The following is a 25,551-nucleotide window of genomic DNA, read 5'->3' on the forward strand; positions in this document are numbered from 1 at the left end:
TATTCTCGTTTCATTTTCGTTGGTCAAAGAAATTTTCTCTTTTTTTTTTTTTTCTTGTTTTCTTTTATCCCAGTTACGGTTAATCTCATTAGGAGTTGAAATTCGGCAAGGAAGTAAAAGTAAAAAATTTTCACCGATGCAGAAAGAGTTTAAATTCAGGAATTGTATAATCGAGTAGCTCTTGCGTCGATGTTCTTTTTTTTTCTTTTTCCACTTCTCCTTCTTTTACTTCAAACGTTTTCACGTGATCGAAACGAATGGTCAAATTTTGTTTTCTACAATCAACCGACAATCAAGTTACCGCTAATCAATTCGTTCGTCATGAATTTTTGCTCTTCGCGCGAAAAGATTTTTCATCAAATTCAGGATAATACTTTCGTAACGGGAACAAGTTTTCTCTCAACCGAGTATTTTTCGCGGTTTGCGATATATTCGCGTACCAAGGCTAATATTGTTTCGCGAGGAGATTTTTGGATTCTTTGCTTTTTTTGAAGAATGAAAATGAAAAAAAAAAAAAAGAAAACAAGGTAACGTAGAGCCGTTTTTTTCTTCTACTCTTTAATTATCATTTATCTATTACGTGCCGAATCGAAACTTTCGCGACGTAAGATCAACGCTTATTCCCGACGAATCTTTTTTTATTTATCGTTTTTTTTTTTTTTCACCTTCTCTTCTTCTCGTTCCTAACAGTCTCCATGAGAAACTACTCCTTCTCCGTGAATGGTTTTTTGTGCAAGTGTACGCGTATCCCGGTACATAAAGAACCGAAGAGAAATAAAGACGGAGACAGAGGAAGGGGGAGGTGGGGGGGTGGATAGATAAAGAAAGAATAATAAGAATAAGCACGAGAAGAAGAAGAAGAAGAAGAAGAAGAAGAAGAAGAAGAAGAAGAAGTGGCAGCAGATCAGGAGTTGCAACACCGGACAGACTCCACGTGCAACTGCCGACGGTGATGCAACTCGCGTTGCATTTTGTAACCGAACGGATGGGAAAAAAAGAAAAAAAAAAAAAACTGTACATGTATAGTTGTAAAAAGTTACGCGCGCGCACACGCGCAGAGGCGTATATATATATATATATATATAGTTATATATAGTTATAGACGTCGGCGTAAGAACGAACATGTGGAATCTAACGCCGCGATCCGATGCCCTCGACTCTGTTTCGTGTGTATCAAGTCGGGCGCATTTCGGTGCCGAAAATGCGTCGGATTTTTTTTTTTATTCCCCTACCAGTTGGTTTGATGAAATATTTTTTTTTTTTTTCTCCACAGCTCGCAAGAAGAATTATATTTTTATATTTATTTTCCGAGCGTAGAACATTTATCGCTTTCGAATTCCACTTGACGAATTTTGCGAATTTTCTTTTCTTTTTTTTTCTTCCTCTTTCTTCGAGTCGGACTTTCGTTTTTTCGTTTACTTGTTTATGTTTTTTTTTTTTTTTTATCGACACGATTTTAGAATCAAAATTCTGTGTTCCGTATAATATCTGTAATGTTCGGATTTTCGAAGATGGCGTAAATACACGGGGGGAGGGGGAAGAAGAAAAAAAAAAAAAAACCGGGACCGATTTGAAACGTGAATAAAATCCAAACGCTTCAGCCGATTTGTGAGAACTATTGTTAATATTACTATTATTTTTTTTTTTTTTTCATGAAAATGGAAGAACGAATCTTTTATTTCACGTTTGAAAATCTAGAAAATTATTAATCGTTGTTGAGATAAACGCTCTTGAACAAGCGCAGGTTTTTAACAAGTCGATGGGAGATTGAAATTTCGTTTCGTCTACGTTTTGGAAAATCGGTCAAGGCGTTCGGATTTTATTCACGTTTTCAAATCGGTCCCGTTTTTTGACCCACCCTGTATAATGTATAAATATTGCAGGTACGATAATAATATCACTTTGGTAGGAAAAACTGGGATAAACTGGTTTACCACACTTATAACTAAGCGCAGCCACACCGTTTTTTTTTTTTTTTTATGCGCAAAATCATACGATAGTTTCCCGGAAGTTCGGTTTGGTGAAACAATAACAGATACGCTTGGAAATTTACACTCGCAGAACGTAGGTTTCCTGGACTGTTATCACGGATTGAGAGAAAAAAATTTTCCTGAGAGAATTATTAAGTTATCGCGATAATCATTTTCGGACTGTTTTTTTTTTTTTTTCGAAACCTGTGAGACCGTAATGAAACTTTTCCAATTTTCCAAACAAAGCGTCAGGACTTGCTTGAGCTTTTATCTGGTTGAACAATTTTTTTTTTTTTTTTTCAAAGACTCCATCAAGTTTGGTTCTTCGATTGAAAGACGTTGAAAAATTATGAATTTTACTAAAAATTCGTTACGAACGTTTATTTCGATCGGTTATATATTATATAACTAGAGTACGAAATGGTCCGGAGACTTGGTGGAAAAAAAGAAAAAAAAAAAAAAATTCGTAACGGGTCTCAGAAATTGAGACGAAAATATCGAGCTTTTCTTCAGACCTACAAACACCGAATATTCAAGAGTTATAATGACGGATTGATGGCAAAAACGTTTTTTTTTTTTTACTTGCCGCAGAACTCACAAACGAAATTTACTAAGGATTTCGACGAAAGCTCGGAATTTCAAGCTTCAGTATCGAGCCACGTCTGGAGTTTTTTTTTTTTTTTTGTTAAAGTCCTCAAGACCTTCTGCTTTGACATTAAAGCTCGTTGAAAAGTGAAATTCGTCACAAATACGAGCTTTTTCAATATTTCAAATGAACATGTTTGTAGAACGCTCAAATTTCGAGACTTCAAATAAAGCGGAAAATTTCAACTAGATTGAAAAAAAAAAAAAAACAAGAAGATGATTCTAAATCTCCGTTAATTTTCACCTGATCTTGATCTCTCACAAACTGTTTAAAAAAAAAAAAAAAACACAAAAAGAAAAACTCCTCGTTTTCTAGATTTTCAACCAACGATGAATATTCAGAACACGAAAATCGAAAAACTTTATAAAATTGTCTTAAAAATAGTGAAAAATAGTAACTGAACATTTTATCCACCCGTTATAACGACAAAAAATTTCGTCAAAGCAAGGTCGTCAAAGCTTTACAATATAATAGTCATAATCCGGTAAGTTTTAATCGACTAACTGAGGGCGCCAGAATTATCAATGATAATTATTACGGTAACCGATAAGATGCCTCGATTCGGAGTATCGTGCAGGCTGCAAGTTAAATTCAAGATACATACAATGTATGCCACTATCAACATAAAAGATTACACTCAAGACTACGATATGTATATATATATATATATAATCACAAATGTTCTTATCAGCGCAAATATTACTTATATGTATATAAATCAAAATCAACTTGGCGCGATTTTCCACATAACGTAAAACGCTCATCTTTTCACAGAATATTTTTCTTTCACCATCGACAAACTTGCCGTGGTGAAAAAATTTGCAAATTATTACTTTCCGTACTAATTTTTGCGCATCAAAATAACATCTTCCGTCCGAAATGCCGAACCAACAACACCTCAGCAGGCACAGGTCGTCAAATTTTGAATAAATCGAATTTGTCACGTGTTTTCACTTGAGGAAAATAGTAAGGTGCGATTTGCAACCTCTTGATATCAATATTAATATCTCATATTTTCAAAAGACGTATTCTCATACCTAAATGAAACTTTTCAGCACGTATCCAAGGAAAAGAAAAACAGATAAAAAGAAAAATTTCTTATTTCCAAACGTATATATTAGACTGGGGCAAAAAAAAACCAAGATTTTTTTTCTTTTAATGGTACTGTAAAAACATTGTTCATGACGACAAATAAAAATTATCCTGAAAGTTTGAGCCCTTAATATTAATATTAAGGGGTGTATCGTTACAGTTATTGATTTTTTAACAGTTACCGCATTTTTTTACCCAAAATCCGTCAATTATGAATCTGAAAAATTTTATCAATCCATATTTTTGAAGGAAATTAAATTTCCTACAAAAAAGCTCTCTTACTAAATTGACGTAGATCGAGCCGTTTCCTCGTAATCGTGCCGTAAACATTGATTTGTTCTTTCAAATTTTTGTTTGAATTTTTGATTTTTGTAATTACCGGAAAAATCAATATTTTCATAGATCAAAGCATTATTTTTGTGGGAAATTTGATGCTCTACAAAAAAGGTCTCCTAACATTTTTCATGAAATTCACTCCTTTAAGAGTTATTCGACATTGAAATTGTATTCAAAAGTAATTTCAATATATATATATAATATATATATGTAATAAGCGAGTGAAAATTCGCCCGCGTGTGAGAATGAGACGGAAAGCGAGAGTGAGAGAGGGAGAGAGAGAGAGAGAGGTATAAAGTACGAAACGCAGTTTGACACGTGTGTGCAATGTTTTAAAATATGTGTGTCGCAAAAATTCGATCGAGCAACTTTAACACGGCATATACGCAAGTCAAGAGTACGCTGCGAAATATTTTATCAACAGACTTTTGACAGCGTGCTACATAATCGCGTGTATTGCAAACGCGCCTTATATACGCACGCACACACGCGCGCGTTTAATGTAAACACATATCACGCACACATACGAGTTTTACACAACGTGTAAGCGATACTACGTTGCGATACAGAATGCGCGAGAGTAAAAAAAGGAAACAAGAGAATGAATAAGAAAAAGAATAAAACATTTTACGCGTATCCGCGATTACGTCGCTCATCGTGTATTTCGTGTAAATAGATAGGTAGATATAAACGTATGTGTATCGCGATTGTTCGCGTATGGGTGATGTAGATTTTTTATTACTTTTCTTTTATTTTCGTCTGTTCTTTTTTCTCTCGACAGGGAAACTCGTAAACACCGTTTAATTATCTGTAATAAGGAGCCGGTTGATTTCGTAATTTTTTTTTTTTTTTTTTTTTTTCCCCCCGTGAAATCCGACTCACTATCAACATCTGTAATTGCAAACATTCGCACGATTACCCGGAATTCGATATGAAATATTACGTGATCTGTAATGATAACAGCGATGAAAAAAATAACGTTGCTTGAACTCGGTTAAACCTTCTTCGACGATTCGGGTTTCCTCCCCCCGCCGGTAAGAATTACAGCTAATTGATTCGAACGTGCGAGATGACGACGAGGAGAAAAACGAGATAAAAAAAAAAAAGAAAAAAAGAAAAAAAGAAAAAGGAACAAGGAAATATTCTTAAAATCGTAATGAGAATCGTTTCGTTCTTTGCCGCTAACAAACGCGCGCGAAAATCAGAATTTCGATAAACGTTATACACGTCCGTGCATAAATACATACATACATACATGAATACACGCATACATACATATATGCACCCGGATAGATACACGTGTAAAATATAACGTAATGCGGCAATGACACATCGGAATGATAAGCTACACGTATAACAACACCGTATACACGTAAATATACGTTCACCACACGTCTACACTACTGCAGATATGGTAGATATGTCGGAAAAAAAATTTTTTCCGCACGAAACCGTAATATGATACAGATACACATGTGTTTGTACGATCTAATATAATCGTTATACATATATTATACAAGGATATCGCCGCCGCCGCCGCCGCCGCTGCCGTGTCAAGAATCCCGAACCTACCCGAACTTACCCGAATCTATCCGAAGATACCCGAACCTAACCTAACCTAACCTAAACCGAATTTAGCGGAACTTGACCGAATCTATCCGGAAATATCCGAACCTAACCTAACCTAACCTAACCTGACCCGAATTTGGCCGAAGTTAACCGAACTTGCCCGAATATATGCGGAAATACCCGAATATAACCGAACTTAGCCGAAGTTATCCGAACTTGTCCGAATCTATCCGGATTGATGATTTAACCCTTTACCCTGCATATAGTGTAGCGCAAAACCTATGAAGAATTGACCCTTCACCTTCTGTATATAATACATCCATCCAGATGTCAGGTATTCAACACTTGACCCTTTTATACATATACATACCTGTACCTGTAAAAATCCCTCCCCCCTTTCATAAAAAAGTCGAAAATGAGGCTTGACGCGCTAAATATACATATATAATTAAATGTATTAAATATATCGAACGACAGGTGTCTCCTTATCAATTTACGTACATAATACAATGTCTGTGTGTACATATATATATATACATGTTAAAAAATCGTACAACGTCGTCGCGAACCGCTGAACGAGTTCAAGAATTTGCTGCGACGTGAGTCTTTGACGTTTGCGTTGGTAGTATATAATATCGTGTCTTACATGCGTGTGTAGACATGCACGCGCGCGAACACAGCATAGACAGAGACAAGGCACATGCATATTGTAAACTACGGTTCGCACGACCTCGCGGACGAATACATATATATATACATACATATATATATATATATTTATATATATATACACACGTGTATTAATTTTTGCCTAACTGTATTCGCGTGTTTGTGCGAATATTTAGTTATTACACATGCGTGCAAATACGATACGCGATACGCGATTTGATCCTCGTTTGTATTAAACTTTATTCCTACATGTGTGTGTGTGTGCGCGTTGGGTGTGGGACTGGTTTTCTCGTTGTGTGTTTGATTATTGAACTCGCGGAACAGCAAAGAGGAGACGTCAAGATGTGTGTGGTGGTGGTGGTGGAGGAGGGTGGGGTTTATACTATACTATATATAACACTACCATATGCACATTTTTGACATTGAACCCAATCGCACGTGCGTTTATCAGGTTCAACGAACTCCTAATACTCGCGTCCCTGAAGTCAACTTTTTTACTTACTTCTAACCGCTTCTGGATTGTATTAGATTTTTTTTTTTTTGGTTTTTTTTCAACCGATTCCCACACGTACCCGCCGGATTTTACAAAGTCTAGGTGGACGTTTATGCACGCGCGATGACGGTGGTTGGCATGTGACGAATTCAAGAATTTTATACAATCTATGTATGTATATTGTATGTATTTATATTATATTATACATATATATATATATATACATGATATTAACAACATTTCGACGTTCCTAAATAATATTATAAATGCGAAAATGCGTTTGTTCCACTGTACATTTCTTCACGCAGCAACGGAGCGACCGATCGACGTAATTTTTTTATCTACCAACTACTTTTTACAGTAGAAAAAAAAATTCGCGGTCCCCGCGGGATGAATCTGGAGCGTAATTCTGTGTCTAAAACGGCGCGACGGATTTTCATGAGATTTTATAAGAAAGTATCTCAAGCCTTGGTGTGAAATAAAAAAAAAAAAAAAGCGGGATACTTTTTATCGCACGTAAAAGCATACTGATTTATTATTGCACCGTACCGTGACCAGGATTGGTGTTTTATTGACAAAGAATACGGTATTAGCTTCTCATTTTTCTGCTTTTCAAATAGAAAAAAGAAAGTTATCGTAATCGCACCGAAAATGATACGATCAGTTTTTACTACAACTCCGCATTTTGAAATTTTGAAAATCACGTGCGTGTGCGTGAATCTCGAGAAAACGATTTATCGGATTTCAATGATTTTGGTCTCAATCGACGCGGCTTCTTCAAACCTAAAACTGATCAGATTTTTGAAATAAGAAATCACCCAAAAAAAAAAAAAAAAACATCAAATATAAACGATGATATCTCGAGAATGGATGAATGGATTATAACGAAAATTAGTACCGGGAGGTTTTTTAAATCACCAACCACCAATCCAAGGTCAGATTTGGAAAATTTAAATTTGGCGCATTCAAAAAATGTAAAAACATTCCGATTTTCGTAGAAATTGGTAGGCGGAGGTTTTTTGGGTCACCGAACGATAACGAATCCAAAATTTTCAATGGTGGATCCGTTACAGTGGTTCGAAATAAAATTCGAATTCGATATCGTTCTTTTTTTATTCACTATAAACTTGGAAACCGCTGCGGTGTGAGAACGGGAAGTTCGAGGGCTGGCTCATGGCCAGTTTAAAACCTCTTGTTTTTCCTTAGAACCACGGGAGCGAAGCCGTGGGTAAAAGTTAGTTTTATTACACCAACGTCATAGGCATGAAAATACGTTACTCCATCTATAGAATTACCTTCGACTCTATTCCTAATTCCCAAAAATCCTCGTTTTTCATATATTTTTTTTTTTTTTTCTTTTTTTCATTTCCCCACAGACTCAACGACGAGGCGATAATACAACAATTTGAAAGAAATAAGATACAATATATTGTAACATATGGGGCATTCACGTCAAATTTATAACCCATGTACTTCACAATAATATGATGTATTTGAAAAAAATTCCGACACCCTTTTGGGGTCGGTTGCAAACATCGTACTGAAAAAAAATCATCCAAATTTAAGGGGACGCGGTACACGAGTTACAAATTTCACGTGGAATGTCCCATATTCATATTTTCAATAATAAACCTACCACGTGAACAATACCAACATGCATTTTCCGTTAAATTATTAATATTTTCACTCCTCCGAGTGATATATATTTATATGTATATATGTATGTATAAATAAATACTATCCGCTCTCCGCGAGGATTATAAAATGGCGATAACGGAATTCGCCGCATTCCATGTAATCATTACACGTATGTGTTTACATTTTTAGAGCGCGCAAGTCATAAGTGAGAATTTCACACAACTGTATGTACATACATGTATATATTCATGTACGAATACACCATCAATTTATCTATGATTGAATGATACAGATACGAAAGCGACGTGTGACATATGATTATAAACTCAATAGTGCATTCGGCACGTTATAGTATATACCTGAGTGAAATTTTTATTCTTTCTCATTACGATCGCTGTTACTAGATTTTCTCGCAATTGTCGCGGAAATTTAATGCCTGTGCAAGAATAAATTGACGTTAAAGCCTTGTTTAGCTAAAAACGTAGAGTAAACCTCGGAAACTGATTTTGCGTTGCAATAACCAAAAAATGATCGACGATAGCGCAAAATGTTTAGGCGTGCCTCGTTTTTCGTATTTCCAACGATATTCAAACAGTTTTTTTTAACGATACCTGTTTTACTCAATTTTTCTAGTTACTGTAACAAATGAAATTTTTCTCAGTATACGACACGTGTTTTTCATTCTCGAATAAATAAAATCGTTCCCCCCCCCCCCCCCCCCCCTCGCGCATCGTTATTTTAAAACGAGATCGATACCTTGATATTCACAAATGCGTTTTTTTTTTTTTTTTGTCACAAACTTTCATTTCTACATCTATTAAATTACGATACAATTTTTTACGCACGACTGTGACAATTAATCCGTCCGCAAACACGTCGCACGCATCTTATTACACGTATATTCGCACATTCAAGCGTCTTATATGTACAATATTATACACATACATATATATACATATACATGTACAAGATGCGTATTTGCACGTGTGCAGAATGTTTACGTTACCGCGGTTTGTGTAATATCCGAACAAAACACGATAAGCGATGAATTTTTCCTTATCGCTGCACGTACGCTTCGTCGTACGCACACTAAAATTTGTCATACGGGTCTACGTGATACACAATTTCGGTATCGAACCATTTTTATTATTTCATTATCCAAGCAGCGTTATATATTTATTATATCATAACGTACGAAAGTTACGATAATTTCTTTTTACCGTTTTGTTTTTTCTTTAAAATCTGTTCTAAAATTAATTTTCACAACAGTTTTTATTATTATTATTATTATTGTGTTCAAGCATTTTTATCTGAATCGGAATATTAATCCGACGTTCATACGGAAGAGAAGGAAGAAGAAACGATACACTTGATTTTCTGATTACAGTTGCTAAACTAGCGTTCATTTTTTTTTTTTTTTTACCCAAAACAATCATATTTTTTGATCAAGGTAAAAAAAAAAAATTGAAATCGGTTAAAAACCTGCAAGATCAATTTCTTTTTTAAATTCGGATAATAAGGCTAGACTTCAACCTCGAATTTGACTAAAACGTACTTTCGAGCTTCAGACGAACAATTGGTAATAAAACGAATCGGGGAGCTGCAAATAAATGAAGTCGAAATTTCCGCTGTTCAAGAATAGCCATAATTTTTATCCGAATCGGAATATTAATCGTGTACGGTCGTACGGAAAAAAAAAAAGGAAAAAGAAACAGACGATACGCTTGATTTTCCGATTACAGTTGCGAAACTAACGTTCGCTTTTTTTCTTTTTTTCTACCCAAAACGGTCATATTCGTCGACCAAGGTGAAGAAAAAAAAAAATTTGAAGTCAGTTAAAAACCTGCAAAACTATTTTTTTTTTTTTGTTTTTTTTCCAAATTCGGATAACGAGGCCAGATTTTTGAACCTCGAATTTCACTGAAACATACTTTCGAGCTGTAGATGAACGATTGGTAACAATACGAATCGTAGAGGTGGAAATAAATGAAGTCGATATTTCCGTCGTTGAAAAATTGGGAATAAAATGTTTTTTTCACAACAAATGTAAAATTGACTCACCATCCGGCGTCGTCACGGTTCCTGCCTTGTTGATTTTTGAATTCCACGTGGCGGGCGTTGCGGGCGCAGGGCTGAGGTCGGGGGTTGGAGGGTGTGGCGGAGGTATGGGTGCCAGATTTCCGCAGCCCTGATGCTGCCCTAGATGATCACCCTGAGTGCCATACGCGGCTGATTCGCCGCCTCCGCCTCTGCCGCCGTAAGACTCGCCGGATGAACGCTCGGCTAACCTTTCGGCCCTTTCTCTGTCCGTTAATAGACCTGGTTCCTGTTTTATCCGAAGGTCTGCGCGAGAATATGTTTTTTAGCGGGTTGCGGGGGTGGTGGGTTGGGGTAAAAAAAAAAATTAAATAAAACAAAACGAAGAGAAAAAAAAAAAAAAAGAAACAACAACGACAACGACAAGAATAACAATAATAATAATAATGATAATGATAAACACTGTGGGGGCGAGGCGGCTGCAGAAATTAAACGTGATAATTGTTGGGTCGTATTTTTGTCGCGTTACTTTCTGGCGTATTTTCGAATGGCGGAGAAACGAGGAAACAAAGTAGAAATGTGAATGTTCGAATTTTTTTTTATCGATAAAATCAAGATCGAGTTAATCGATTTGCGTGAAAATTGCGCTAATACAACGTAGACTGTTTAAATCTAGGATCAAGCCTCTCGAACAACTTGATAAGGGGCGGGGTTGAAATTCCAAATTTGAAACGTTCCGAAAACGCCGAATTTACAATTTTTTTGTTTCTTTTCTCGTTTCGCGGCGAAACTTGAGGCAAGGAAATCAAAATTTTGAGAAAAATTTTACTCCATCGAAACTTGAACTTTCGAATAATTGAATTTCGAAACTTTGATCCGTAGCGTCGATTTTTCGACCGTTCGAAACTCTGTCGTTTCATCAAAGTTTGATTTCCTTGTTACTTCCAAGTTCTTACCGCCACCAAATAATTCGGAACAAGGCGCTTTCGGAACTTCGACCCCTTCGTAAATATCTCGCGTTCCTAGATTCGAAAGATCGGTAAAAAAAAAAAAAAAAAAAAAAAAAACAACAACAACAACAATAAAACAGGACAAAATATTAAAGAAAAAAAAAAAACCAGCCCGTTAAAAATTTCGAATTTCTTTTTCAATTAGCCGGAAATTGAAGAGAATTTACGGGGTTTCAGGGGGTGGCGGTGGCGGGTTTGGAGGGTGTGAAGACGCACCTTCGGCACCGTTGTCTCTGTGCTCACCGTTCCCTCTCTCCTCCGATCTGTCGCGTTCCAATTCTCGTTCAAGTTCCGTCGGCGTGTGGGGCGCTGTGTGGGGATGCGACGGCTGGTCCGTCGGGTGGGGAAAATGCGAATGCAGGTTGCTGTCCAGGAGTAGAGGGTGAGGCGCCGATGCCGGACGAAACGCCGCTCCGTCACGAAGCACGCTCGCTCTTCCCAAAGCGTCGGCGTCGCTCGGAGACCTTGACGGGGGTCGGTTTTTTTTAAAAAAACGGGGCCGAGGGTGGTGAATTTTACGAAGGCGATAGATTTAGGAGAGATTCGTATTCGCTGCAAATTTTACCGTTGCTTTGATATTTTTTATTTTTTTTTACTTCCAATTTTTTGGTCCCACGACGCATTTTCGAATTGAATTTGAATTTTCGTCGCAGGGTTGTATACACGTTTGACCGTGTAGTTTTAACACCCTTAGTCACGGCTAATCGCAAGCCACTGAGATATATTTTTTCGAATTCATTTCGTGAGAACTTCAAGAGAAGAAGAATAAGAAGTGACGTTATTGAAGTATTTCTCTTGTTTTGTACGGTAAAAAATGCTTCTTCTACAATATTTCAAAATCTAAATTCAAATAATTGAATGATTTTCGAACGATCGATAACTTGAAATTTTCGACAGGAAAAATAAAGACGATACCGTTAAATTCGGAAAATTTCGCTGTACCAAAAAATGAGAAAAAAAAAAATATATATATATATATAAACCATCTGAAACCCTCGTGAATACAAATTTGTGGATTATAATGAATTTGAAAGAGATTTGTTCATCGGCACAAAAATCTGAACAAATTTTTCGAACAAAAATCACAGCGAATCCTGAGGTTTGAATTTAGGTTTCGAACAGCGTATTGCGATTAATCGATTATTTGGTTTTTCCGACTAATCGATCGATCGACGATTTCGGGTAATCGTTTTTCCGACAAATCCACCAATCGACGGTTTCAATCGATCGTTTCATCGTTTCAACGATTAATCGATTAATCGAAGTTGACCCAATAACAATTCTTCATTTCAATCTGTATACGAATCGTGACCATCGATGAATCGATAAATGGGAAAAACTCTCGATCGAAATCGTGTATCGATCGATCGCACAGCACTGATTTTGAATCTTGGATTTTTATTTATTTATTTATTTACTTATTTTTTATTCGAACCTCATGAGCCTCTTCCTCGGACTGTCGTAGTAGTGCTGGGTCGTGGCGTGTGAAGTGGGCACGGAGTAGTTTGTTGCATTTGAGGGGGCAGGCACGGGGGTCGGGGACTTCTTTCTGACGCTGCCTGCAGCGCCGATTCCCGTATTTCCGGCCCCCGCCCCACTTCCGCCGCCCCCGATCCCGCCGTTGCCGTCCGACGAGCCGTTGCCTTCCGCCGCGTGCCTTTGAGCCACCGCCAATTTCTCGTGCTCTATCGAGAGACCCTTTACCTGAGGGATGACAAACCACCGGAGGGTAACACGTGTTTACCGCTTTGAAAACCTGCCGGGATGGGGCTTGAGGGAAATCGAAATACGAGAGAGAGAGAGAGAGAATGACGAAAGAAGAAAGAGAAGGGAAAAAATTTAAAATAAACATCCTCGTATATATATTATATATATATATATATATATGTGTGTGGTCAAAAATAAATCTCACTCGGAGAAAGAAAATTATTTACCGCTTTCGTTACAAAGTTTGAAATTCGACACGAAAGATTCGAATTCTTTACCTTAATGCTAAATGTCATCGTCGACGAAATATCGGATTACATTTGAAAATCAATGAATCCCAACAAATTAGAAATTAATCATGTTTTGGAAGCTCGACGTCGTTTCAAGTTTTCACGACCTTAACGAACGAGTTTACAAATTAATACCCACCGCCATTTTTCGGTAAAATTTTCACAACCGAAAGAGAAAACCTTGTGAAATATTGTCTCTGTCTTCGGATATCGTTGAAATTATTCCCTCGATTTTGAAGCATGGCGCGGGTGAGAGAGAATATATTTTGCAAATGATGATACGTTCCTTGCGATGAATGTCTTTTTTTTTTTTAATTTTTTTTATTTTTTGGAAAGCTCAATCTCTTTGGGAGAAAATTTTGATGCAAACGTTGAGCGCAAGGCGACGTGAAATTAGGAAGTAACGTACTTGGAGACACTCGGCAGCCTTGAGAAAGGAGCTGAGGGATTCCTGAGAGACGTGTACCTCGCCCCTGTACATGAACTCGAGCAGTGCAGTCATGTTGTGGGCGCTGGTACCGTCGAGGATGACGATCAAGCCCGCAGGCGAGGGTGGCATCCCCTCGAACAACTCTTGAAAATGCTTGCTACATGCTGCCAGGATCAATCTGTGCGCCTTGAACGTCACACCTGGAAACAGAGGAGGAAGGAAAATGAGAGGGTTAATTTACTTCCCGATTCTGAAAATTCGATCTACGATCGATCTATGCTTGGGTCTGAAGAAAAACTTTGAAAATTCATCGGGACGCGACGTTGCGCGGGTGATTTTTAATTTTTATAGAATTAATCGAACCGCCGAATGATTTCATTTTTTTTTTTTTTTTTTTATCTCCGATTACGAATTTTTATAACATACGGTAACGAAATGATGGTAAATTTTGTATTCAATAGTTTTGCGGGAACTTTCTTCGTCACTGTTCAAAGAATTACCAACGAACGAAATGATCGTAGGATCGTTACAGATCGATTTTTCAAGATACTTGTACAAGAGATGTTTCCGTTTTTACTTGGCATCGTGTTTGGTTTGTGTAAGAAAGGTATTAGTTTCGGTGGAAAATCACTTTTTCTCTAATTTCAACGAATCTTCGCGTTTCCGTAACTCTAGAATCCGATAAATAGATTTTTTGAAAAATCTCGGTCGATCGATCCGTCCGACAAACTCTTGCGATAAAAAGAAAAATTGAAACTTACAATATTTTACAATGATAACATTCCTTTGAACTTCCGGTTCTCACAGTAATAAATCGATCTGGACCGATCGTCTTATTAATTTTTCTAAACAAACGCTTAGGTTTTTTCCAGTTTTCCCATATCGATGTGAGGAAAATTTTCTTTTACAAATTTCACAATGTTCAGATTTTTTTTTCCCCAAATTTTCATTCAATACTTTTTCACTCGGCTATCAAGTTCCGACATTTCAATGAAAAATTATCGCCTGTTCAAACTGTTTTTCCGGCTTGTATACATTACCTTTCTACAAGCGCAACGATATTCGAAGCCAAGAACAAGAAAACGAGCGATAAAACTCAACGCAGAGTGACAATTAATTTAACAAGACCGCATCGCCTCCGTTTCGTACCGGTTTTCTCAAAATACCCCGCAATATGACGACGTTGCACGCGAGGATCGTGCGATCCGGTGAATGGATACGGCAAGACAAATATCCTCTCTGACGTGAACGGGACGGACGGCTTCGTTCCTACGCGTATAACATCGTACAATAATAACAACAATATGCGAAGCAGATGTGCATGAAATTTTGAATACGCGTAAGTCACACACACGCGTGTAATTCACGTATACGTGACGCGTAAGAGTTCCACGTATGTACGTATAATATTACTTTGCTTTCGATAAAAATCTCTAAACTCGACGTTCCCGTGTAACGTACATTGTATCCAACCTTACGTATCCAGCCTTTAACCATCAACAAATAACAGAATGCGCCACTCGAGTTCAAAGTACCAAAAGGGTTGGCTGCCCAACGACTAATTAGAAGTGTACAGTCATCCGATTAACATATTTACCACATTTTTAGGTAATCCCCATCCCATCGTTTCTTTCTTTTCCTTTTCTCTCCATTTTTTTTTTCCTCACGTCCACTCCTGTCTTTTCCCCTTTCGTTCTTTTACTTTTTTTCCCCTCATCACTCCGCCGCCAGTTTTTAGTTTTCTCGCAACGCGCAACACGACGCAAGTAAATTTATGTATTATTGTTGTTGTTGTTGTTGTTGTTATTAATACACAGGTATCTTTGGTTCGAATTTTTGCTTCTCTTCTTTTTCCTTCTCATTTTCTTTTTTTATTTGTTTATTTTATTTTTTTTTTTTCAACTCCAGTCCTCCACCCGTATATTCTAGTTTTATAAATTACATCCGTTGCGGTTGGTGTAATAGATACTCGATTACAGGAGGCCACGTGCATGATGCCGCCGATGTCTTACATAAGCCGGTAGGAAACCCGTTGCTTCACTAATAAGCTGTTCATACAACGCATTCACGCAAGTACGAATTAGAGTAATTACACGAGTAAGACTTGACTTTTTACGCCAGCGTCGAAACTGAGTATCGAACGAATTATCGATTCACTTTCGCTGTCGTTTGTTTCTTTTTTTATTTTTTTTTTTTTTTTATTTTCAAAGCTTCATCTTTTTTTACACATCAATATTTCTGCACAGGTTTAGCAAATAATAATTGGCAATTCCGTTTTCTTTTCTTTTCTTTCAATAAAACTGTTTCAGTAATACATCGTTAATTAATCGTCATTAATAACATACCGATGATAAATTTGAATCAACATTACGCAGAGATGATACATAATCTTTCGTTGCTTTATCTCCACTATTATTAACCTTTTTATTTTCATTTCTATGCATAAACACTGAGAAAAAAAAATTTCATTCGTTACAGTAACTAGAAAAATTCAGTAAAACAGGAGTCGTTGAAAATACTGTTTGAATATTGTTGTTCATTACGAAAAACGAGGCACGCGTAACAATTTTGCGCTATCTATATTTTTCGATCGAACAATTTTGCGAACTATATTTTTCGATCGTCATAAAAAATGAAAATAGTCAAGGACGGATCGGTAACCGAAAATAAAAACTTCTCTCAGTGTTGAAAACGAGGTGCAAATGGGAGTTTCAGAGCCCGAAATCAATCCGCAAAACTTCCGCGTTGGCTATATAAATATATATATGTGTGCGTGTGTGTGAGTTTATGTATATACCGTAAATTACACACACATCGCGTAATTACCATGCGGGTAAGGAATACACAATTTGCCCCCCTCCGAAATTCCACCTGCTGCAACGAGGCTCACTTCCTGTCGATTCATGCACCTGGCATTACACGCGTATATACGAGTATAGATGTTGCACACACACGCACACACATCTATGGACTAATGCGTAAATATACATCATACTTATCCGTAATACCGCGTACCTACTTTCTTCAGGGTCTTCCTCAGAGAACTCGGGTCGAAAGTTTATAATATCAACGAGCCGCATCGAACCGACAAACTTGTAAGTCTGTACAATGATAGGTGTACGTATACACGTTGCATAAAGAGGGCTTTGACCATGAGTCATGTATAACTTTTTCTCACGGTTTTCATTATAGTTTCACAGCTTTTTTATACAACCTAGTCGACCAAACGTTATTTCATTTGTTATGTTAACTAGAAAAAATTTAGTGAAAACATGTATCGTTGGTAAAAAAAACTGTTTAAACATTGTCGAAATTACGAAAAACGAGATAGGCCTAACAATTTTGCGCTATCGTCGATCCTTTTTTGGTAATCGCGACGCAAAATCAGCTTCCGAGTTTTACTCTACTTTTTTAGTCAAACAAGGCCTTAACGTCAATTTATACTTAACGGCGATCGCAATGATAAAGAATAGTAACGGATGCCAGACTTTCCGTTAACAGCTAGAAAACTAATTATCATTTTTTACCTAGAACTAAAAATTTCTCTCAGTGCGTACAAAGCTCTTTCTCACGACATCGTCCCGCGTGATTTTTCACGTTAATTTTTCCTTTCATCCTCCCTCCACCTAGATCGAAAGTCGCGCCGCGTTACTTTGCGTTGCGTCGAGAGCGTAAGTCACCGAATCGTGTCCCAGATATCCATCGAAGAGTGAGAATTAATCTCGGTTGGTCGGCTTATAAAACTCGATGCAGGACGCAGCTGCCCGTTGAAAAGATGTGCGCGGAAGTTGTTGTGACAGGCTGTTGTGTGCAACGAGAGCGAGAATTGAAGCCGTCGCATCGCACGCCGCTCGACTTTACTTCCTACATTTTTCTAACGCCCGACGAGCTTGCGGCTAAAAACCGCGGTCGGATTCTTGCGGCTTCCGGTTGAATTCACTCCGCGGAGCTGCGACGTCGAAACGAGGGAACGAGATTAATTCTTCTTCACAAGCAAGAACCAAAGGCGCGTATTTTATTTCTTCGTTTCGTAACGGGATAATTAATCGAAATACGTGTACTTATTTACTCCAAGTACTGTTGTTCAACGGATTTATTAAAAGCTCACGGAGCTTTAAACGAGCTTTTAAATCTGTAACGATTGATCCATTGCCGATCAAATATGTATTCGTCAATCGATCGATTGATCGATCCAATTGTTTATATACAACAATTTCGATTAATCGGCTATACTCGAGAATAACTCTCGAAACGTCGATCGAAGAAAAGAATTGCATTAAACTTTGAAACAGTGATAACTAAAGTTTCGAATGACGATAATTTTTCTCTTCCTATAAATTTCGAACAATGAATTAATTGCTTTTGAAAGCGTATTGTTTCTTCTGGGAAGAAAAAAAAATATTATTCAGAAAATATAAGGATGCAAGGGGTATAAAATCGTCGTAATTGTATACCCGATGAAACATCGTGGAAATTCCAAAATTCTTACCAAACATCCAAAGACAACCGTAACATCGAAAAGAACTGCAGCAGTTCATACACATATAGCGCGATATTAAAATTCTAGAAAATTTTCAACCGTAGTTTAAAAATAAAACCTAGCTAGTCGTTATATACCCGCTCCGCTATATAGCTCGATCATTCCGGTAATTTACCGCTGCGCTGGTCGAGTCACGAACCTTGTTCGTGCGAAATCCTGCACGTATATATATATATATATATGTATGTGTGTGTTTTACATATGTTTAAGCATGAGCTTGGTTGCAGATAGGAGAACGCATCGTATATATATTATTGTATAATTCGCGGTGCAATCCGCGTGGCAACAGAAACCGGAAATGACTAGCGTCGCATTCTCGCCGCAACGTTTCAGCGACACTTGACATAATAAAAATTTCACACGTCAACCAGTGAGGATAGTATTCAGTGGTTCAAGTGACGAGAATGCAATGACGATGAATTTGAATATTTCAAGAAAAACAAAGGATAAAAAAAAAAAAAAAAAATGGCCTCAAACAATATTTGAAATTGCATCGCGGAAGAAATCCTCTGAAACGCTTGTAACAACCGCTCCGAGTTCAGCGATCGTTCACTTATAAATATGAATATATATGTAACGCTATACATAGAAGTTATCTTGTGTACATATGTACACATAAATGTATGTATATATACATGTATATATATATATATATATGTATATGCATATATCGTCACTCCCGGCGCACGCGAAGTATCTTGGCCCCGATCGCATGTGTATTTTTGCAAAGCGAGTTATTTCTGTAAAAGAAGAGAACAGGGAAAGAAGAAGAGGGAAAAAAAAAAAAAAAACAAAATACGAAAGAGAAAGATAAAAAGAACATGTTACAAGTGGAAGAAGGAGAAGAAGCCGTGAATACGAACACCGGGAGGGTTATGAAAAGAGACGAAAAGACGTGACGCAACGCGGGAATAAAACCGCGCGCGCATCGCCCGCGCAAAACCTCGAATGCTCGCTATTTTCGTAAATGCACGACGCGATTAATTAAACTCACGAAACACACGCACTCGGTCTTCTGAAATATCAATTTGTTACACCTAACGCACGTACACATTTTTCCAACGACATTTTTATTTTTCATTAATTTTCTTAACGAATAACGGTAGTGCTGGAACGAACAGTTTTGAATCCGCAATTTTTATTTTTTATTTTTTCTCAGTTTTCTCAACGAATATCGACACATACAGAATCGTTATTCTAAAACGTTCGCTTGTTCTTAGTTCGTCGGAGATTGTATTATCTACTTGAAACAAAGAAAAAAAAAAAATCGTTACCGAGTTGAACACACTTCGTTATACACTGTAACGAAAAATTGACCAAAAGTGGCCAGTCTCGATTACTATTGAACTATTTTTGTAGTCAATTCAGAACATGAACGTCGGATACGTGTTAGATGTATATCAAAAAATTATTCCACAGAAGGCGGAACGGCGTGTTTTTTTTTTTTTTTTTTTTTTTGAAAATGTGCAAAGAAAAAAAAAACGATCGCGACAATACGGCGCGTGCATCGAGTCTGTACCTAAATGTAATTTAGCATTGGTATATATTTTTAAATATTCCTGACACGGTGTGATTCGTGCGTGCGCGCGTGTGTGTGTGTGTGTTTGTAAATACGAAACCGCGATGCCAGCGAACACACGGACATGAGCGCGCGGTATTTGGCGATCGCTGCGCCGAAGTTGCGCGCGCAGATTAGCGAGCGAGCGAGCGAATCCTGCAATGCGAACTTAGAAGCTCGAAACCGCCAATCGCCCACATTGGGTCATTGGCCCGAACCGGGAGGCGCAGCGCAGCGCGCTCCTGGCGTCTTGGCTCTTCTGCACCCCTCCCCGCCCCTCGCCCCGCCGCTTTTTGCGCACGCCCTAGTTCGCCGTGTGCGTTTTCCGCTCCGCGCGTGCGGCGCACAGTCGTGCACCTCTACATGCGTGCCGCTTCTGCTACGCACACTGCAGATACGATACCAGTTCTGCGTTCCTCCTTCTTTGTGTTCAGAAGCAACTCTCTTTGCCCCGCCAAACTCCGCGGCCCCTTGAAGACAAAACTTTGCTTATTCTACCGCCTCGACGCAGCCTGCCTGCCTGCGTCACACACGCCTCGATATCTAAACCCGCCGCGCGCCAATAGCACAGATTTAAGAACAAGGAAACCGCTCGCAACTCGGCCAAATTCCTCGGCCCGGATCTGTTTCGAATTCGAGATTTTTTCTTTCTTTTTTTTTTTGTTTTTTTCTTTTTTTTTTTTTTTTTTGCACGTATATTTCGACTACTGTCTTTTCAAACCGAACGGCATCGCAGCAGTACGGAAAAATATCTGATATTGCAACAGTCTTCACCCGCCCGTTTCACGATACTCATTTTTTTCAACTACAATTGCGCACCAAATGCGTCACACTTCCGGACGATGTTCATATATTCGATGCAGTCAGGATTTTTATGGTTATATTTTAGAGATTTCTTAGATATCCGGTCAATTGCCTAAATTTTTGATATCCCGTTTCAGCCATTTTGAACTATTCTTAGTTTTTTTCGGAGCTCAACACGCTTTTCGAATATCACGCAGCTTAGCACTCTTCGAATTTGCAAGATTGTCAAGGAGTTTTCGCACATTTCTCACAAGCTTAAGGCTTTTGTTCTTACAGATAAATTTTCGATACTTCTTATATCGGTATATTTGAAATTATTCACGCTTGCGCACCGAGAATAAAATATCTTGAAAAATATCTTTAATCATACAGCAACATTGAAAAGATAACCACGTTCCAGTACGAATGTATCGCGTAATTTCAAGATTACCTTGAATTTACAAAACCGTCTTCCAAATTTCTTCAAGAAATTCCACGAGAGTTTCAATCTTCCCGCCAATCTTCGCAACGCCACGATATAACGATAGGATTTCGAGGTTAACCGGAGGCACCGCAACCGATTGACAGATGCCGCCAAGGCTTTTCCATCGTAACGTTTTATTTTATTTTTATGTCAAATTTATTTCCCTCGTTTTTTTTGGTTTCTTTTTCCAGTCAGCATTAATACATTATAAATCGAGCCATTTCGAGAGCGCGGGAACTCCATAATATCGCATCCACATTCATACATACATTACATACATATATATATGTATAATCGAACCGATGGATCAGGAGCTAGCGCCTTTGGGTAAATGGTGTAGATAGATACGTACATGACATAGGTATAAAGATACACGTGTACAATCTGCACGTAGTTGTGTGAACGTGCGTTTCTCACTCGTCGCACTCGCGTTAAAATATATCCGCGGGACGTTCTGCGAGTGTAACACACACACACACACACACACACACACAATGAAAATGGCACACGTGCAGGGTTTATAAATTTATGTGTGCGAAAAATTTCAAAGAAAACAGCTTACGCAAGAGTGCAGTGCACTCTCCCCACCGTCTATTCATATCTTCAAGGCTAACGTAGGTCGGTGTCGCGGGGGATTCGCCTCGGGTTCGAGAGTGAGATAGGTAGAGCGGCTGCGCGGAGGCGCGTGCGCGCAAGAGAAGGAGAGAGATGGAGCGATAGAGCGAGCGAGGGGTCCGCGCGTTTCGCGCGCTACTAACGCGCTCCGCTAAACGCGACGTGCGTTGTGTGCGCTGCGCGTGTGTACAGGCGGTTCTACCGTCTACTAGCGATCGGCGCGACGTGTAGAAAAGGCACGGTGTGCGTGCATGCGTGTAATGCGCACCTATACACTTCGCGAAGCGAGTGTGCGGGAAGGCTGGAATCCTTACAGTTGCCTCGTTACATAATTTCAAGGCAAAGAGCAGTAAACGACCGACGACGCTTTGCCGGCTCCTGCACGTGGAGCGGCAGCGGCAGCAGCAGCAGCAGCAGAAACAGCAGCAGCAGCAGCACCCGCCCCCTCTGCCATCCGAGTGTATCCGTAACTCGTGGTTTTTCTCCTCCCACGTCTCGCTATATCTATTGTCTATCTATATATCTATCTATCTGTACGTCTATCCATCTTTCTCGATTGTTCGTTATTCGCAAACAATGAAGACTTTGCGTACTTTGTACGTATAATACATGCATTGCAAAAATGATCAGCAGCTGGTTACATGTATACCTTACATATGTATTGTACCTACTAACTTTATGCACCGAATCATTAATGAAGAAATAATTCATAAGGTAGAATCCGAAGACTAAACGACAGCTCTGATTATTTTCTTTCAAACGCGTCGTGCATCGACATTGTGATAGAAAATTTGTAAACATTTCTCATACTTAACATTAAATACTACACTTTTAAGCCAGTTTGTCTTTAATTTTAATCTCGATATTTTTATCAGGCATCGTATTTCTATTCTTGTCATTATTGCGCATAAATGTGTAATTCGCAATTTTTTTTTTTTTTTTCATACTCTTCGCCTTGTACAGTTTCTAATTCATTCTTATTTTCCTACTGCAATTTTTATTTTTACACGAATACTTTTCCCCTGTATTCAAAAAAAAAAAAAGAAAAAGGAAATGTACAAATGTTGGAAAATCACGACTATATCAGGTGAACGATTGAAATAACCGAAGTAGAACATCAAAGAGAAGGCAGGAAAAGAGAGAGAGAGAGAGAAATATATATATATATATATATATATATATATATATGTGGAGCAGAAAAATAGCGAGATAAAATAAAATCGCAACGAGTAAAGCACATCCATATACATAATTTGTCGAAAGTGTGTATAGTACGCATATATTGTACATGCTTATACCTGTGTAGGTGATATGAGTAGGTATGCATAAAAATATAACTGTTACAAAATAATGTTTATGAATGGCTTACATTTATTATATATTATGCCTATATACGGTATGTTTGCGAATCCCGCTGCGTATCTTCCCGTATTCGTTTCTTTCTGCAGCCGTTTCTTATTGTTTTAAATTTTTTTTTTTTTTTTTTTTTTTCGCATTTTGTAAGCATAATTCGTTACACGCTTTGCTCATCGCTATCTTGCTATACTTGAACTTTTAATTTGTTTGTTTATTTTTCAATTATTCGCGGCGTACGTTAAATTCGTGATTGCAGACGCACGCTGCGGTTGTTCGATTGAATTCTTGAACGAGAATCGAAAAAACTTTGTAAACTTATTATACAACTGTAATACATAACGGAAAAAGTAATTAGACAGGTTAGAGATTGAGGAAAGATTTAACATTTTTTCGCGCAATTTTTTATTGAACTTCAATTCGAACAATCTTTGATTAACTTTTCTCCGTCACGTTCTACATACAAATATTCTAAAGTTATTAATTCTTTGATAAAAAGAAAATTACACTATCGAATGTTTTTCATCGACTCGTTATTTAATTACGCTCCCGTATTCGATCAGCTGTGATAAATTTAATTTATTTATTTTAAGTCAAAATATTGATTCGATCGATGAAAGGTAATTTTTTCTGCGTCGAATAGCGACTTTTCTTTTCTCCTTCATCTTGATTCCTTCGTTGATTTATTAATCATGTAATTACGATTCCCAATTTCGTTGCAGATTTTCACGCCGTATTTCATCGACTTTCTACTATTTTCCTCCAAGTATATAAAAGCGTTCCCTTTCGCGATAGCCGCAGACCGGAAACGCCGGACGACGTACCAAATAACTACGCTCACAATCAGTTCTCCGCAACAGAAACAGCAGCAGCTGCTGCTGCGGCCTTGCCATCGGAGCATTAACCGGTTCTATATTTCTCTGACGGGTATAAGGATGGCAAAAACGGTGCAAAATTCCGAAATTAATATTCAAATTCCTAGTTGATAATAAAAAATTTAACATTATTATTTATACATAAATATCTTGTATAAAAAATAATCTCAACTTGCCAAGTATTTAAATAAACGTGTTACACGTAATGCAGAGGTATGTATTAGAAAGTGGGAAGAAAAAAAAAAATCTAAATGAATAATTGGGTAAAATAAATTAAAAAAAAAAAAAAAAGAAAAAGAAAAAGAAAAGAAAAAAACCAGAATCTCAACGCCATTACAGCATAATAAAAGAGTCGTTATCTTTTTGCACAATTATTCTATATATATGCGGCGTATGTGACACGTGTCTTCAAATGTATATCTAAATGTGTGAATGCAACGACACACGGAATACTCGTAAAGCGTCTTGGACGACTTTTATCACCTCGGTGGCGCGTGTAGTTTAAAAATGTGCAAGCCTAATCTACATACCTGCCTACATTGTATGTATGTCGATTTCGATCACATTTTTCACCGACGGTATTTAATACCCAAGCTCTCGTTATCAACGATCTCGACTCCGTCTTATCAGACAGACTAATGATTCATGTTTACATTTTCAATACCGTTCCCTGATCATTCACTATTTTTTTTTTTTTTTTATTTGTTTCATTTTTTTTTTTTTCTTCTTTTACAACGTGTCTTTATTTCTGTTCCCATTAAATGTTTTCCTGTATATGACATACATTTTATCACAGACTCGATGCGATTCCGATGCAAAAGGCTGAAATTTGTATTCTGTTTTCTCTCGATCAGACGCGATTAAAAAAAACGAAAATTTCTACTCTTTATCCGTTACGTATAAACGACCGCGTTAAATTATTCGTTGAAGACTTGATTAACAAAAGGCCAGTGTGTCACACACACACACACACACACACACATGTTGTTCCCGCTAATTTACAATTTTCAGATACGAACGACCGATATAATAATATGTTATACGCGAACTGTAATATACGTCTATATAAATGTACCTGTCAGAAAGAAACGTAAATAGCATAAAGGAAGGCAAGAAATAAGAAGGAAGGAATGAAAGAAAAAGTATGGACGAAATATTGAATAAATGATTCGTCATTTTTTCGATTACTTTGAGAAAGTTGTTCAAATAATTTTTTCAAATATTTGAAAATAAATAACGGATAATGTTCTAGGAACAATAAAAAAAAAAAAAAACGAAAGTAGAATAATTTATCAGGAACAGAATTATACGACAGGATCAATGCGATACGTACGGGACAAAAAATAATTTCAATGCAAATTAAAAAATCAAAAATCAGAAAAAAAAGTGTTCTAAAAATTGGTCGACTTCGAGATGCTAAGCGATAAAAAGACTGAAACAAATGAGGAAGAAAAAA

At 37.6% G+C, this 25,551-nt stretch overlaps 1 protein-coding gene across 6 annotated transcripts in view; it reads right to left on the reverse strand.

Annotated features, from left to right (window-relative positions):
* Positions 1 to 25,551, reverse strand: part of LOC124299495 (zinc finger protein chinmo) — a 100,180-nt gene that overhangs the window by 25,273 nt on the left and 49,356 nt on the right. For all 6 annotated transcript variants that reach the window (XM_046752728.1, XM_046752725.1, XM_046752730.1 and 3 more), the window contains exons 3-6: positions 13,867 to 14,087; positions 12,896 to 13,164; positions 11,677 to 11,924; positions 10,475 to 10,756 (exon numbers count right to left, since the gene is read on the reverse strand). In XM_046752728.1, coding sequence (XP_046608684.1) covers positions 10,475 to 10,756; positions 11,677 to 11,924; positions 12,896 to 13,164; positions 13,867 to 14,087 — 1,020 coding nt within the window. The remainder of the gene's footprint in view (positions 1 to 10,474; positions 10,757 to 11,676; positions 11,925 to 12,895; positions 13,165 to 13,866; positions 14,088 to 25,551) is intronic.

This window comes from Neodiprion virginianus, chromosome 3, assembly GCF_021901495.1.
Source record: "Neodiprion virginianus isolate iyNeoVirg1 chromosome 3, iyNeoVirg1.1, whole genome shotgun sequence".
Classification (NCBI taxonomy): Eukaryota; Metazoa; Arthropoda; class Insecta; order Hymenoptera; family Diprionidae; genus Neodiprion; species Neodiprion virginianus.